General features: G+C 39.2%; 1 protein-coding gene across 2 annotated transcripts in view; it reads left to right on the forward strand.

Annotated features, from left to right (window-relative positions):
* Positions 1–15,710, forward strand: part of MAGI3 (membrane associated guanylate kinase, WW and PDZ domain containing 3) — a 254,024-nt gene that overhangs the window by 203,865 nt on the left and 34,449 nt on the right. For both annotated transcript variants that reach the window (XM_075196269.1, XM_075196267.1), the window contains exons 14-15: positions 8,749–8,941; positions 11,629–11,820. In XM_075196269.1, the coding sequence (XP_075052370.1) occupies positions 8,749–8,941; positions 11,629–11,820 (385 nt within the window). The remainder of the gene's footprint in view (positions 1–8,748; positions 8,942–11,628; positions 11,821–15,710) is intronic.

Raw genomic sequence — 15,710 nt, forward strand, 5'->3', positions numbered from 1 at the left:
AGTGGTGATATGAAACTCAGCCAGTGTGTACATGGGGGATAAAATAAAATAATACTTTGCATGCAGCTTAAAAGGAATTTTTCCATTTTATCTATGTAAATATTGATTAAGTATCCCACTACATCTGTGAATGTTAAATAATTAGCTTATGCACATATATATATATATATATATATATATATATATATATATATATATATATATATATATATATATATATATATATATATATATATATATATATTATATATATATTTATTTATTTTACGGTTACCGTGATCTATGATTTTGAGTTATATTAAACAGACTGACAGTAACCCTTTAATCATTTTACAGTGCACCTAACACTGGTAAGCAACACTGCTCTAGTTGGTGCAAACAGGTATTCACTTCAGACGTAAGAGACCTAGTAGGGAACTAAATCACTTCTCATTGCCCAGGGTACTGGTGTCACACATGTTGTTTATGCTAAAAGCACACTCCAGCCCTTCTCGAAGTGAGGAGGATGCACTGAATTGTACCACATTGATCAAGCCTACTTCATTGTGTATGTCACTATCAAAATAACACTGAGGTGATTTAACAAGAAGCTGATCTCGCTGTAAGTGTAATTAAGATGTGCTCCATCTGTAAGTGATCTTAGGACTTAACAGGCCACATTTTAACGATAACTGAATTGTTTGCGTAGATACTGATCCCCAAAACACTAAGACAGTAACTGATTTATTTGTGCTTCAACATAGATGATCTTCAAGTTAGAAACATTAACTGCATTTGACGATTGCCAACACCAGACCAGCTGAGGTCACCTGTCCCATTAGATAAACCAAACACATTTTAAATATTTTGAACAATGCTGGCACCTTTGCCTGGAGACTGCTCAGGATTTATATGTATTTTGATATGAAAAAATATTTATAATTTTTATATGGTAATAGTATTGGACTCCACTAACCCAGATTGTTGTGGGGCAAAGGGGTTTCTTTTGAGCTTTTTTAAAGCTTATTTTATAATGAATGTAGGGTCTTTTTCCCCTAATCCTGTTAATGCACATCATGCTGATTATCCTGCATGACATCAACCAAAAAGTAATCTTCAGTGCTGACTGAAGATAAAGATTTACTTGAAAGCCTTAATCCCTCAAATGAATGAGGAGGAGACCTAAACATAGAACGATCTATAACATCAGCCTGACAAAGCTGCAAACTACCATGTTTATCAATGAGCCATGGTTCTTGTGGACCCTTTGAGAGTTTCTATACAAAAATGGTATTTGTTGGAAATGCGATTATTCTGCTAACTATAGAGCACAGAGAGAACATTATATATGTCTTCAGGGCCACAATATTGTTAATCATTTCCTTTGTGTGTAGCTCTATTTATACATATGCCTGACTGGTTTCATCTAATTGAAAAGTAATAAAACATTGCATTCAATTCTATTTACATATAAATATTTTGTTTGGTTTGTACGATACCACAATTAATTACATATACAACTTTAATTGTCACTGGTGATTTCTAAATTTTCATAAGTTTTCTGTGATTTTCATCTTAAGGGGATTAAATCTTGTTCCATATTTTAAGATACAGGATATGTTTGTAAAGGAACCCAGTGAAAGTAACTAGGTTGCTGGTGAACCTTTGCTTGCAACATACGTTTGGCACACTTCCTCAGTGTTGAGACTAGAGATGGGCGGGTCCGGTTCTCCGAGAACCGAACCCACCCGAACTTTGGGTATCCGAGTACCGAGCTGAGCAGCTCGGTACTCTCCCGCCAATTCCGAATCCAAATCGAGGCCGAACGTCATTGTGACGTCGTCGGATCTCGGGACTCGGTTCTCGCGATACTTCAACTTTATAAATACACGCCTCCACAGCAATCCATCGCCATTTGACAGAGGGAGAGAGCAGGGTGTAGTCATAGGCTAATTAGAGCAGGGACAGAGAAAGAATACAATATTGTTCTTGCAATTGCTCTAACCAAAATCGCTAGTGCAGAGAGGAGGATAGAGGTTTATTATTTTTTCTTCATATTTGGCACTCCCCAGCGCTTTTGGGTTGTCCCCCATAATTGTGCATTAATATTTCTGGCTGTCAAAAGTCATATCTGTCAGCAGTATCTACTCAATAAATGTTAGCACTCCTCAGTGTTTTTGGGGTGTCCTCTCTAATTGTGCATTAATATTTCTGGCTGTCAAAAGTCATATCTGTCAGCAGTATCTACTCAATAATTTTAAGCACTCCTCAGTGTTTTTGGGGTGTCCTCTCTAATTGTGCATTAATATTTCTGGCTGTCAAAAGTCATATCTGTCAGCAGTATCTACTCAATAATTTTAAGCACTCCTCAGTGTTTTTGGGGTGTCCTCTCTAATTGTGCATTAATATTTCTGGCTGTCAAAAGTCATATCTGTCAGCAGTATCTACTCAATAAATTTTAGCACTCCTCTGTGTTTTTGGGGTGTCCTCCCTAATTGTGCATTAATATTTCTGGCTGTCAAAAGTCATATCTGTCAGCAGTATCTACTCAATAAATGTTAGCACTCCTCAGTGTTTTTGGGGTGTCCTCTCTAATTGTGCATTAATATTTCTGGCTGTCAAAAGTCATATCTGTCAGCAGTATCTACTCAATAAATGTTAGCACTCCTCAGTGTTTTTGGGGTGTCCTCTCTAATTGTGCATTAATATTTCTGGCTGTCAAAAGTCATATCTGTCAGCAGTATCTACTCAATAAATGTTAGCACTCCTCAGTGTTTTTGGGGTGTCCTCTCTAATTGTGCATTAATATTTCTGGCTGTCAAAAGTCATATCTGTCAGCAGTATCTACTCAATAATTTTAAGCACTCCTCAGTGTTTTTGGGGTGTCCTCTCTAATTGTGCATTAATATTTCTGGCTGTCAAAAGTCATATCTGTCAGCAGTATCTACTCAATAATTTTAAGCACTCCTCAGTGTTTTTGGGGTGTCCTCTCTAATTGTGCATTAATATTTCTGGCTGTCAAAAGTCATATCTGTCAGCAGTATCTACTCAATAAATTTTAGCACTCCTCTGTGTTTTTGGGGTGTCCTCCCTAATTGTGCATTAATATTTCTGGCTGTCAAAAGTCATATCTGTCAGCAGTATCTACTCAATAAATGTTAGCACTCCTCAGTGTTTTTGGGGTGTCCTCTCTAATTGTGCATTAATATTTCTGGCTGTCAAAAGTCATATCTGTCAGCAGTATCTACTCAATAATTTTAAGCACTCCTCAGTGTTTTTGGGGTGTCCTCTCTAATTGTGCATTAATATTTCTGGCTGTCAAAAGTCATATCTGTCAGCAGTATCTACTCAATAATTTTAAGCACTCCTCAGTGTTTTTGGGGTGTCCTCTCTAATTGTGCATTAATATTTCTGGCTGTCAAAAGTCATATCTGTCAGCAGTATCTACTCAATAAATTTTAGCACTCCTCAGTGTTTTTGGGGTGTCCTCCCTAATTGTGCATTAATATTTCTGGCTGTCAAAAGTCATATCTGTCAGCAGTATCTACGCAATGGATTCAAAGCAGTCCACATATGATCTAAATGAGCAACCAGGTTCTGTCACCAGTCCTGATGTTAGTGTTCCCAGTACGTCATCTGGCCAAGGCGATGTCAAACAACAGAGTGTTTTCAAATTAGTGCAAAAAACAAAAACCAAAAAAAAATTTACTGTATTGAAGCGAAAACGAAGTGTAACTGAGCAAAAGTTAAGTGACGATAAAAAAAAAATTGCAAGCATGCCATTCTACACACGCAGTGGCAAAGAGAGAATGAGGCCTTCACCTTTGGCTATTAGTGGCAGATCCCAAAAAGTTACCCAGCCTACAATTGGTGCACAACTACTGTTACGCGTCAAAGCTGAGCTGCAAGATACCAGTGAGGCATTACAGGAGAATATTTGCTCTGATTCACAAATGACAACAATCCCTGTGGAGAGTCCATCCAACAGTGGGATGTCTAATCGTGAGCATTCTGCTGATGTGTGCCTTAATAGCCCGAGTGTAGCCGGTGATACCCAAATTGAGGATGCCACTTTGGAATTAGAAGAGGATGAGGGGGAGATTTGTGTAGGCGACGAGGGCGCTAATGAGGATGTTGATGAGGATGAGGTTGTTTGTGTAAGTCCTGCACCAGTGGCAGCAGTTCTGGCACGTGACAAGAAAAAGGCCATTGTTATGCCTGGGCATAAAACAAAAAAATCCACTTCTTATGTGTGGAATTATTTCTACCCAAATCCAGACAACAATTGTATAGCCATTTGTAGTGTATGTGAAGCCACAGTCAGTCGAGGGAGGGACCTTAACCATCTTGGAACCTCGTCTATGTTACGCCATTTAACGAGAGTTCATGGCAAAGTGTTGGGAAAAGCTGAAAGTTCTTCCCAAAAGAATACAAGCACTCCCTCATCAGCTAAGACCCTCCGCTCACCGACATACCGACGGCCACAAAATACACCCACCACACCATCCTCATCAATATCCTCAGTAGCGCTCGGAGTTAGCCCGGCATCCCACTTAAGGCTGGATGACTCCGGCACTATTATTGATTCCTCTGAAGAAAGCGTTAGTCCTGCTGCTGCTGTTGCTGCTGCTGGGGGTGAATCGTCATCCCAGAGGCAGGTGAATAAAATGAGCAGTCCTACATTTCAGCAATTAACTGTGAAACAATCCTTTGCGAGGGGAAGCAAATATGACAGCAGTCACCCAGTCGCCAAGCGAATCACAGACGCCATGGCTGCAATGTTAGTGTTAGATCTGCGTCCAATCTCCACCATAAACGCAGCTGGTTTTTCACAGTTAATTGAGGTTTTGTGTCCGCGTTACAGAATTCCATCGCGACACCATTTCTCCCGTAAAGCTATTCCACAACTATACCAAAAAGTGTGTAAAAATGTAGAGATTGCGCTGAAAAATGCCATTCTGCCCACTGTTCACTTAACCACAGATATGTGGACAAGTGGAAGTGGCCAAACCAAAGACTATATGACTGTGACAGCCCACTGGGTTGGTCATTCACCTTCACCAGCAGGAACAGCAGCAGCATGTACACCACTACGTAACATTTGTCACAGGCAGGCCACTCTTTGTATCACCGGCTTCACTAACAGGCATACGGCTGACAATTTGTTACGCAAACTGAGAGATGTGATTGATGCATGGCTTATACCACTCGGACTCTCCCCAGGGTATGTCATTTCAGATAACGCCAACAATATAGTGCGAGCATTACAGCTGGGTGATTTCCAACATATTCCCTGTTTTGCTCACACCATCAACTTGGTGGTGCAGAGCTTCCTACGAAACAACCGTGAGGTGCAGGAGATGCTTTCGGTGGCCCGTAAAATTTCAGGCCATTTCAGGCATTCAGCCACAGCATGTAGGAGATTACAGCAGCTCCAAGAGCAGTTTAACTTGCCCTGCCACCAACTTAAGCAAGAGGTGGTAACTCGGTGGAATTCCACCCTGTACATGCTTCAGAGGATGGAGGAACAGCGCAAAGCCATCCAAGCATATTGCACAAGTCATGACATTGGGAAAGGAGGGGGGATGTATTTCACTCTTGCACAGTGGGGAATCCTTTCAGTGCTGTGCAAGGTGCTGAAACCATTTGAAGTTGTGACATGTGAGGTCAGTGCAGACTCTGCTAGTTTGAGCCAAGTCATTCCTTTAATTAGACTATTGGAAAAGCAGCTTGAGAAAATGAAGGAGGAGCTGAAAGCAAGCAATTCAGCAAAGTATGTTGGCCTTGTCGATCAAGTACTTAATTCGCTTCACAATGATCCTCGAGTTATTAAGATCTTGAACTCGGATCAGTACGTTTTGGCCACTGTGCTTGATCCAAGGTTTAAAACCTACATTGAGTCTTTACTTGTAAATGAGCGAGATGTGAACTTTTGCAAGGAGCTATTGCTCAGCAAGTTGGCCGCTGAACTGGGCCTCGGCTTGACGACGTGTCCTCCTTCACTTTCTCAAGCTGTTGCTCGTAAAAAATTAAATTTCCAAAAAAGAAGCAGGGAAGACACAGGGGGCAGACGAGAACAATTTAACATCTGGGCTGGTTTGAAGGATTTTTCAAAAAAAAGTGTCACTTTGCCCATAAGTCCATCCAATATGAGTATAAACATGCAAAGGATGGTGGAGGATTACTTTCAAGAGGTAGTTGATATGGAAATGTCAGACAGTCCCTTTCCTTACTGGGAAGAAAAGCAAGCTATTTGGAAACCCATGTACAAACTTGCTTTGCAATACCTAAGCTGCCCACCCTCCAGTGTGTACTCTGAACGAGTGTTCAGCACAGCAGGGAACTTAGTCAGTGATCGCCGTACAAGGTTACTTCCCAAAAATGTGGAGAAAATGATGTTTATAAAAAATGAACTACATCTTCCACGAGGAAGGCCTTCACCATCCAAGACATGCAAGCACTGACTGTTCTCTAATGGCGGATTCAAGCGGCGATGAATTGATAGTCTGTGATGATGACGATAACACTGATGAGGGTGAGGATGAAGCTGAAGATGATGCCGATAACATCTTTTTAAAACTTTCTATGTAAGTGTAGGGTGCAATCTACCCCCAAAGAGGAAAGGGACTTGTGGCATTTCCATATCACATACCATCTTGAAAGGCTGCTGTTAGGGCAATTTATCCTTAAGGGTAGGGTGTCATAGACAGAGTGACCCTAAACTGGCTTTGTCCATTTTTCATAATATTGTACAGTCTATAATGGCTGAATTTTTTAGTATTTTATACAAGTGGAGGGGGGCCTAGAGAGACAGAAACCAAACTGGCTTTCTCCATGTCAATTAATATTGTACAGTCTATAATGGCTGAATTTTTTAGTATTTTATACAAGTGGAGGGGGGCCTAGAGAGACAGAAACCAAACTGGCTTTCTCCATGTCAATTAATATTGTACAGTCTATAATGGCTGAATTTTTTAGTATTTTATACAAGTGGAGGGGGGCCTAGAGAGACAGAAACCAAACTGGCTTTCTCCATGTCAATTAATATTGTACAGTCTATAATGGCTGAATTTTTTAGTATTTTATACAAGTGGAGGGGGGCCTAGAGAGACAGAAACCAAACTGGCTTTCTCCATGTCAATTAATATTGTACAGTCTATAATGGCTGAATTTTTGGGTATTTTATACAAGTGGAGGGGGGCCTTGAGAGACAGAAACCAAACTGGCTTTCTCCATGTCAATTAATATTGTACAGTCTATAATGGCTGAATTTTTTGGTATTTTATACAAGTGGAGGGGGGCCTTGAGAGACAGAAACCAAACTGGCTTTTTCCATTTCTTTACATATTTAACTATAAGTGTAGGGTGTAATATACATTCAAAGACGATGGCTGCATTGCCAATATGCATAGATGGAGAGGAAGACAATCTGTTTTGTGTGTAGAATAGGCCTACCAACGAAGAATTAAACTGTTTTTTGGGATGATTTATTACCTCAACAATTAGATTACTTGTCTCTAAAACAGTTGGAGCACTAAATTGGGTTAATTTAGGCCCAAAAACATGGATTTTCCCAAAAAATAGCAAAACAAAACCAAACAAAACCAAAACCAAAACCAAAACACGCAATGGAGGTTTTGCAAAACCAAAACCAAAACACGACGGTAATCCAGATCCAAAACCGAATCCAAAACCAAAACACGGGGGTCAGTGACCATCTCTAGTTGAGACTGCTGACAAGTAGCAGTTATCCCGTGGTCTTTAGATATGCACTTATTTCGCAACTCACAACCAATCACATCTGGTCTTTCACAGCAAGGAATGCCCCCCCTTTGAAGCACTGCTGGTCAAAGGGTGTCCAAACCCGTAGTTGGCTTTTAATTCTTCTTAGATGTACAATCTCTTTTAAGTGATCAGAGGTTACATGAATAAATAAATGCTATGTTATCTGTAAAGACACTTGCCAAGCTTTAATTTATAGTGAATATATAAATATACAGTATATAATGTTTTATATTCTCTAATGGTTTCTTGGGAAACGCACTTCTTTTGAAGATCTTACTTAGCTATTGCTAACAGTTATCACTTGCTCTTAACAGAAGATCTATGTCTTAAAAAAGATATTTTTGAGAAAACAAATAGGTTTTTTTTCTTAAGAGTGACACAAAGTCATACAAGATAGATGCCTAAATATTTATTCAAGAGCCAATTCAGGATTTTTGCAGGGCAGGCATTTGCCATAGTTTACCAGCTTAACGGATCCTAGTGAACCAGATTTAATTTTAATATCGCTTTAAGTCATTTACAGACACAAATCTTTTAGTTAATAATTTAACAATTACATGATTTTATTTTTAACCAAACTGAATGTTAGACCTCATACCCCTTGTTTTCTTTTAAAATTAATCTTACACGTGTTTTTAATCAATGTAATTGGGTCTGACACTAGAAACCGTTGGTTCTAGAATTACCATACACACTGGCATTATTACGTGTATATTTAATGTTGGGAACAAATACAGTAATAACACAATGATGGGTAATACAATCTATAGTTTATCAACAATGTCTGCAGCTTAGATGTATTTTTACTAACATTAAAAAAAATACATAGGAAATGCCAATGGGTATGTGCCACTATGCCTAATTAAAATTAATCTTGGCACTATTTCTCTAATACAATACATTTTTGTGTGCATCAGTCTCTTCTGTAATACACCATACTGCCAGTAATAAATCACTCTCTACTGTTTTCGTCCCTGCTTGCAGATTTACATTGGAGCCATTATTCCTCTAGGCGCAGCAGAAAAAGATGGACGTCTACGTGCTGCTGATGAACTAATCTGTATTGATGGTGTTCCTGTGAAAGGAAAGTCACATAAGCAGGTCCTAGATTTAATGACGACCGCTGCTCGCAACGGTCATGTGCTGCTTACAGTGAGAAGGCAGATCTACTACACAGGTAGGAGAAGCTTGATGAATAGATATTTCATACCAGAGTTAACTGTGCAACTGTAACTTTTATTTTGTGGATTTTAGGGTATAAAAAAGTAATGAGTGATTAAAAACATTTTAATTCAAATTGCTAGATCTCAACAGGAATCATTTCTTCCTGAATTCCTTAAGGATACACTAAACCGTGTCACAACTGTAATAAACAGAACCCCTCATATATTAGTGTCAAGTGCAATGTTATACTGTGTGCATGGTAGGTGTGATTGTGGATATGCTGAGTTTATTTATGGAGCTGGACTCTTTGGGGTAAATTTATCAAGCTGCGGGTTTGAAAAAGTGAAGATGTTGCCTATAATATATATACTATAGGCAACTCTCCAGTTTTTCAAACCTGCAGCTTTATAAATTTACCCCTCGGTCAGAAATTAACTGTAGATGCAGTGTGGGAATGCAAAAATTAAAATAAATTCATAGGCAGCAGTGTAACAGAATCCAGTGACCATATTATAATATTGCATAACGTGTAGGTAGCAACCCGTGGCTCTCCAACCGTTATAGTACTAGAAGTCCCAGCATGCCCTACCAGCCCAATTAACAACTATAGAGCCACAAGTTGCTTAAGTCTGATATAATGTGTGCTTAAATCATAAAAGTGATTTTTCTGCCGAATTTCCACTTTGATTGCTAGAGATACATTCAATTACCCTATATAAGGATTTCCTGGTTGATTATGAGGTTTTAATCTCCGTAATAATCTGGCAAATGTATGGATGACCATTTACTATCGTGATATATGACTATTACCGCCAACCAACTCCTCGCAAAAGTACTTCTAAATTAACCTAAGAAATATAATTCTTAATAATTCTTAAATTAATATTCTTAAATCCATAGGATCAATATTCATATAATAGCTTATGCTCATATCTTCAAGAAAAACTACACACAAAATATAGTTTAATTTAAAATGTGTTGTATTATTAACTTTCTAATTGTAAAACTTATGTATATATTATAAAACGGTAAACAGCGTAACAATATTTTACACAAGTATAGATTTTGGTGCCATATATTACATTTATTACCTGTTGTATATTTATACAAGTCATTTTGTGTGTGTTTTTACTAACTAGAGACCTATGGAGGAGGGAGACCACACAGACAATCATGCACACATGTTAGCCTTCCAAATATTCTCACATACTCTACCACATTTATCTCTCTATCATTTCATTTCACTTACTCTATTTTATCTGATTCCACTCAAATAACCACAACATAACTCCATTACAACATTAAACCAACACAGAACCACACAGCACCATGTATAATACAAATGCTTCCATTTAAACCAACAATCTTTCCTAAACGCAACAGGAATTCCAAGAATTGTACAGCATTGCAGGAGTCAACATACTGTCAGCCATCTTAATAACATGTGCTCGTAATGACCTAATTGACTGCCAATGCAGTCTTTCATAGCAACAGGGCCCAGTTCTTATTGGACTACACAATCACATACAAATCAGACTAACACCATACCATTACCTATGTTATTTCTACTCAGCATTGCATCATTATTACAAGGCATGCAGTTATGTAACACTATCCATACCAAACCAAAGTCTTCACTTTTAAAACCAACACAAGCTCCAAATAACTCTTGTACCAAACTCAGACACTTCCATTCATATTTGCCATCTGTATACAAACTTTCATATCACTTACAACAAATAATCATTCAGTCCCATACACTCTACACATATGCATCCAGATTTGACCATCTTCCATTCAACAACACATTACAACATTTATAACATTTTGTTTCCAGACTCAATCACATTTCATTCATTCCATTCAAAAACTCCATTCTAACATCTATCCTGCTGGTCAGGGCCCAAGGCCCTCAGGCAACTCCCTTTCCTGCATGTCCATCTAGAAGCTATGGCTGCATCTCTAGTCAGGCTGGGGAACAGAGCACGAAGAGAGAGTTTCTCCTTGTATCACGTGTAAACCCTTTCTTGTGGACGGAGTGTGCCTTTTCCACAGGAAACTGCTCACGGCATTCATATGCTAATTACTGACCAACGGAACAAGACTTGTTTCACTGGTATTCAAGTTCCACAGTAACAGGTGGGGGAAGGAGAGCTTTGTGCCTAGGTCACCTAATTCAATTGTGGCTGAATCTGTTCATATGTTATGAAATCAGATATAAAATAATAGATTATTTATATACTCTTCATTAAACCCCTAGGAACCTGTCTTGATACTAGGAATAAAAACAATTTTACAATGCACATTATTTAAACACACTATTTGTACTGATGTTTGTGATACCATAGGTAAATTGGAAATTAATTTAGAACTATATTTGGCAAACAGATATAAACATTACTTCATACTTGCCAACTAAGGTGACGTATATGCAAATTGCGTTGTTTTCCACTCACCTTCGCAATGCATTACCGCGTTTGTGTCATTTCACAGCTGGGGTGGGGCCCAAATGATGCGGTTCGCGTCATAGAGGCCCCCATCCTGGGATGCGGGTGAATGGCCTGCTCTCCCAGGAATTCGGGAATCTCCCGGAAGAGTGGGCAAATATGCATTCCTTTTATCTGTTTTGGATGTAGTTAATTGAACCTAGCTCATACATACCACCTTAAAGTAAATTGTTATGTTTTTTGAACATTTCAGAGAAACAGCAAGAAGAGGAGGACCCACAGCATATCCACCCTGCACTTAATGGCTCTCCCAGGCTGAACAGGTTTGAGGTGACTGGTGCTCCTAAGCCTCTGGCAGAGGCGTATGATATCATCTTACAGCGCAAAGAAAATGAAGGCTTTGGGTTTGTCATCTTGACCTCAAAGAACAAGCCCCCTCCTGGAGGTGAGAAATGTTGATGCTTTAATCCTTTACCTCAACTGACCATATAAAGAAAACTTTCTTTATGGCAAATTGAAACACTATTTTTCACAATTCTTGAGCACAATTCACATTTTTCAGATCTCCAAATAATCTGTACTAGTAATTTTTCCTCTAGGGAATGGTTATTGGCGCTCTGGATCTCCTAGTCAGCCGTTATGTTACAATATGTTTATCAGCTGCTGTAAAGCTAGAGCGTTCTGCTCTAATTAGTATAATAGTAAGGATCCCTTACTATAGTAATTGTTACTGTATCTACATTTCCACACTATTTTATATTGCATTTTTTTATGAGTAGATTTGAACAAAACATTGAACCAAAATAAAACTTTTCTTCCTGTGTATTAGCTCAGCGAGCTTTTCAAGACAATACTTTTTTTTAAAAAAAACCTGTCTAAATATTAGTATTAATGTTGATTTTCAGATGCAGTTCCATCTGGGTGGCCTTGATAAATAAATTCCAGTGCTGCTATGCTTAATCCTTCTGTGTGTTCACATTTAATGTGCTGAAACAGATGTTGCATGCATTAACAATACCTCACATTGCTGAGCGAGACATCGAGGCATACTGGAACACGAGTCAATTAGCTCAAAGCCACAAACCTGCCTGAACAGTAATGTTGGGTAAAGGTGCAGTTCTCTTAGCATGACCTAGTTTCACAGGTGATTTTTTTTTTTCTGCCGATTGCCCGCTCACGTGTTAATTTTATTTGTTGTTTTTTGTTTTTTTTTATATAAGATTTAAATTTTCATTGGGACTGCCAAGGTAAAATATCTGAACAACTATTGAGCATGTCAGTTATTGCCAGGAGAAATTAAAAATAGAATCCAAATATTTGGCTGTATCACAAAAAATACAGTGGACCTCATGAGGCTCACTGATTGGGTACCGTATATTGCTCTGTTTTTGCAGTGTTACATTTAGATGGGCCTCCCAGCACACTTCAAGATGTACATTTAGTCTCTGTTCTCAGTGAACGGAGGGGTACTTGTGTGGTTTTGAAGATCATGATTTTGGGGGCAAAGGGCACCTTAATATTCACTTCTTCACTGAAGTACAACTGGAAGTTGCCATAAAGGACAAGACTGGTTCTCCACCAGCTCAGAGCTGTGCACTTTCGCAAAGCAAGGACTTTCCCTAAAAATGATCCCTCTCCACCTATCTCTTTTTAATAATCTCACTCAACAAAATTAATGGACATATTTATCATAGGGCAAAAAGCCCTATGGCCAGCAGAAACGGGTGTCTTGGCCAGCGATTAGGCTTAGCCCTATTCATCAGTGAAGAGGGAAATTAGCCCTTACTGCTCCAGGCCAGTATCACTGTGTGCTTTCACTCAGCTGCCCTGGTGATATTTTATTGATAAATTGTTGCCATAGACGCAGTGATTAAAAAAAAAAAATGGCCTCATTGCTGCATAATAGGAAATATACCCATTAGTCTTGATTTTGCACTGCTCTGCAAAGATAGGTGCACCTGTGTGCCTACACCATGCATAACCAGTAACACTCTTGTTCCACCTAACTCCTGCCTGTGCACATGTATATTAATCCGTCTTGCTCCACAAACCCATGCACTTTGGCGAAAGTCTAGGTGCATTCTGTAGCTAATGAGAATTTTGCTCCTCCACTGTTTTTGTGCCCCTTAAATAAGATCCATAAAGTTACTTAGTGCATTGTTCTATGAGAGGATATTTTGTTGTTCCAGCTCCTCTAAGAACTTTCTTGAGCTGCTTATAAGTGCATTTGACAGTGTAACAGTTAGAGATGCTCACTGACCCCCGTGTTTTGGTTTTGGATTTGGATCTGGATTACCGTCGTGTTTTGGTTTTGGTTTTGCCAAACCGCCCTTGCGTGTTTTGGCTTTGGTTTTGTTTGATTTTTAAACAAAATTGCAAAACAAAACCAATGTTTTTGGCATAAAATAACCTAATTTAGTGCTCCACCTGTTTCTTGGACAAGTAAGGTAATTCTAAAGCTAATAAATTAGGAAGAAAACAGTTGAATCCCTGGTAGGCCGTCCTTAATTCTGCACACAAACCTGGTTGTCTTCCTCTTCATCTTAGCCTATTGGCAATGCAGCCATCGTCCTTGGGTGTATATTACACCCTACACTTATAGTTAAATATATAAAGAAATGGACAAAGGCAGTTTGGTTTCAGTCTCTATAGCCCCCCCCCCCCTCCACTTGTAGTTTAATAGAAAAAAAGCAGCCTGCATAGACTGTCTTTGTCCATTTATTTTTATATTCTAATTCTACAGTTTGGTATCTGTCTGCATCAGACCCACTCTCCACTAGGAGTAAAACAGTTATATAGTCTAGAATATAAATATAAATTGAGAAAGGCAATTTGGTATCTGTCTGCATCATAATCATCATCAACATCATCATTAGTGCCCTCGTTGCCTACACAAATCTCCCCCTCATCCTCTTCTAATTCCAAAGTGGCATCCTCAATTGGTGTATCACCGGCTACACTCGGGCTGTTAAGGCACACATCAGCAGAACTTGCTGAAAGGAACCTTCTTTATGGGTACACTGTCACTAACAGAATGCTCACGATTAGACATACCACTGGTGGATGGACTCTCCACAGGGATTGGTGTCATTTCTGATTCAGAGCATACATTATCCTCTAATGCCTTACTGTTTTCTTGCAGCTCGGCTTTGACACGTAACAGTAGTTGTGCACCACTTTTAGGCTCCAAATTACTTGGTCTTGCTTGGTCACGAGTGACCGTACAAGAAGAAGGCTCAGTAACATTTTTGGATCTGCCACTAATAGAGAAAGGCGAAGGCCTCATTCTTTCTTTGCCACTGCGTGTGTAGAATGGCATGTTGGCAATTTTTTTTTTCGGCACTTAACTTTTCCTCAGTTACACTTCTTTTTCGCTTCAATACGGTAAAAAAATTTTGGGTGTGTGTTTTTTTGCCCGATTTAAAGACTATGTACCTTTACATCGCCTTTCCCAGATGACGTACTGGGAACACTACCATCAGGACTGGTGACAGAACCGGGTTGCTGATTCTGCTCATATGTGGACTGCTTTGAATCCATTTTAATGAGGCCAAAGCACTTCAAGTGCCAAAATTGTATTAGATAGATACTGCTGAGAAATATGACTTTTGACAGCCAGAAAAACTACAGTAAAACACTGGGGAATATGGGACACCCCAAAAGCACTTGTAGTGCTAAATATTATTTTTTTACACTGCTGACAAATAGGACTTTTGACAGCCAAAAAAATTAATGCAAAAGAATGAGGGACACCCCAAAAGCACTTGGAGTGCCAGAAACTGAACAAAAACCCTCCTCTATCCTCCTCTTACTGCTGTAACAACTGGTATTAAGATTAGAATGCTATTGAATAGAAACAATAATGTGTCCAATTACTGCTCTGTCCCTGCGCTGATATAGCCCGTGTGACCTAGCCCTGCTTTCTCCCTCTGTCAAATGGCGATGGATTACTGTGGAGGCTGGTATTTATGCTTTTCAAATCTCGCGAGAACCGAGCTCAGAAATACGTATACATCACGATGACGTTTTGCCTCGATTTAGAATCTGAACGGGCGGGAGAGTACCGAGCGTGCTCGGCTCGGTACTCGGATAGGCTAAATTCGGTTGAATTCGGATCTTGGGGAACCGAGCCCACCCATCTCTAGTAACAGTACTTTTTTAATTTTCATTGTGCATAAATGGAGATACATGAACGGGCAGAAGATGAAAGTGGTTGGTGCTGGAGAGTCTATAGCCAATCTTAACATTAGGAATTTAACAGCAACTCCGATTGGTACAGCTCTGGCTACTGCTGAATGCCCATACATAGGTAAGTTTAAGGTGGAAGGGGCAAAA

Source organism: Mixophyes fleayi, chromosome 2, assembly GCF_038048845.1.
Source record: "Mixophyes fleayi isolate aMixFle1 chromosome 2, aMixFle1.hap1, whole genome shotgun sequence".
NCBI classification, from domain to species: Eukaryota; Metazoa; Chordata; class Amphibia; order Anura; family Limnodynastidae; genus Mixophyes; species Mixophyes fleayi.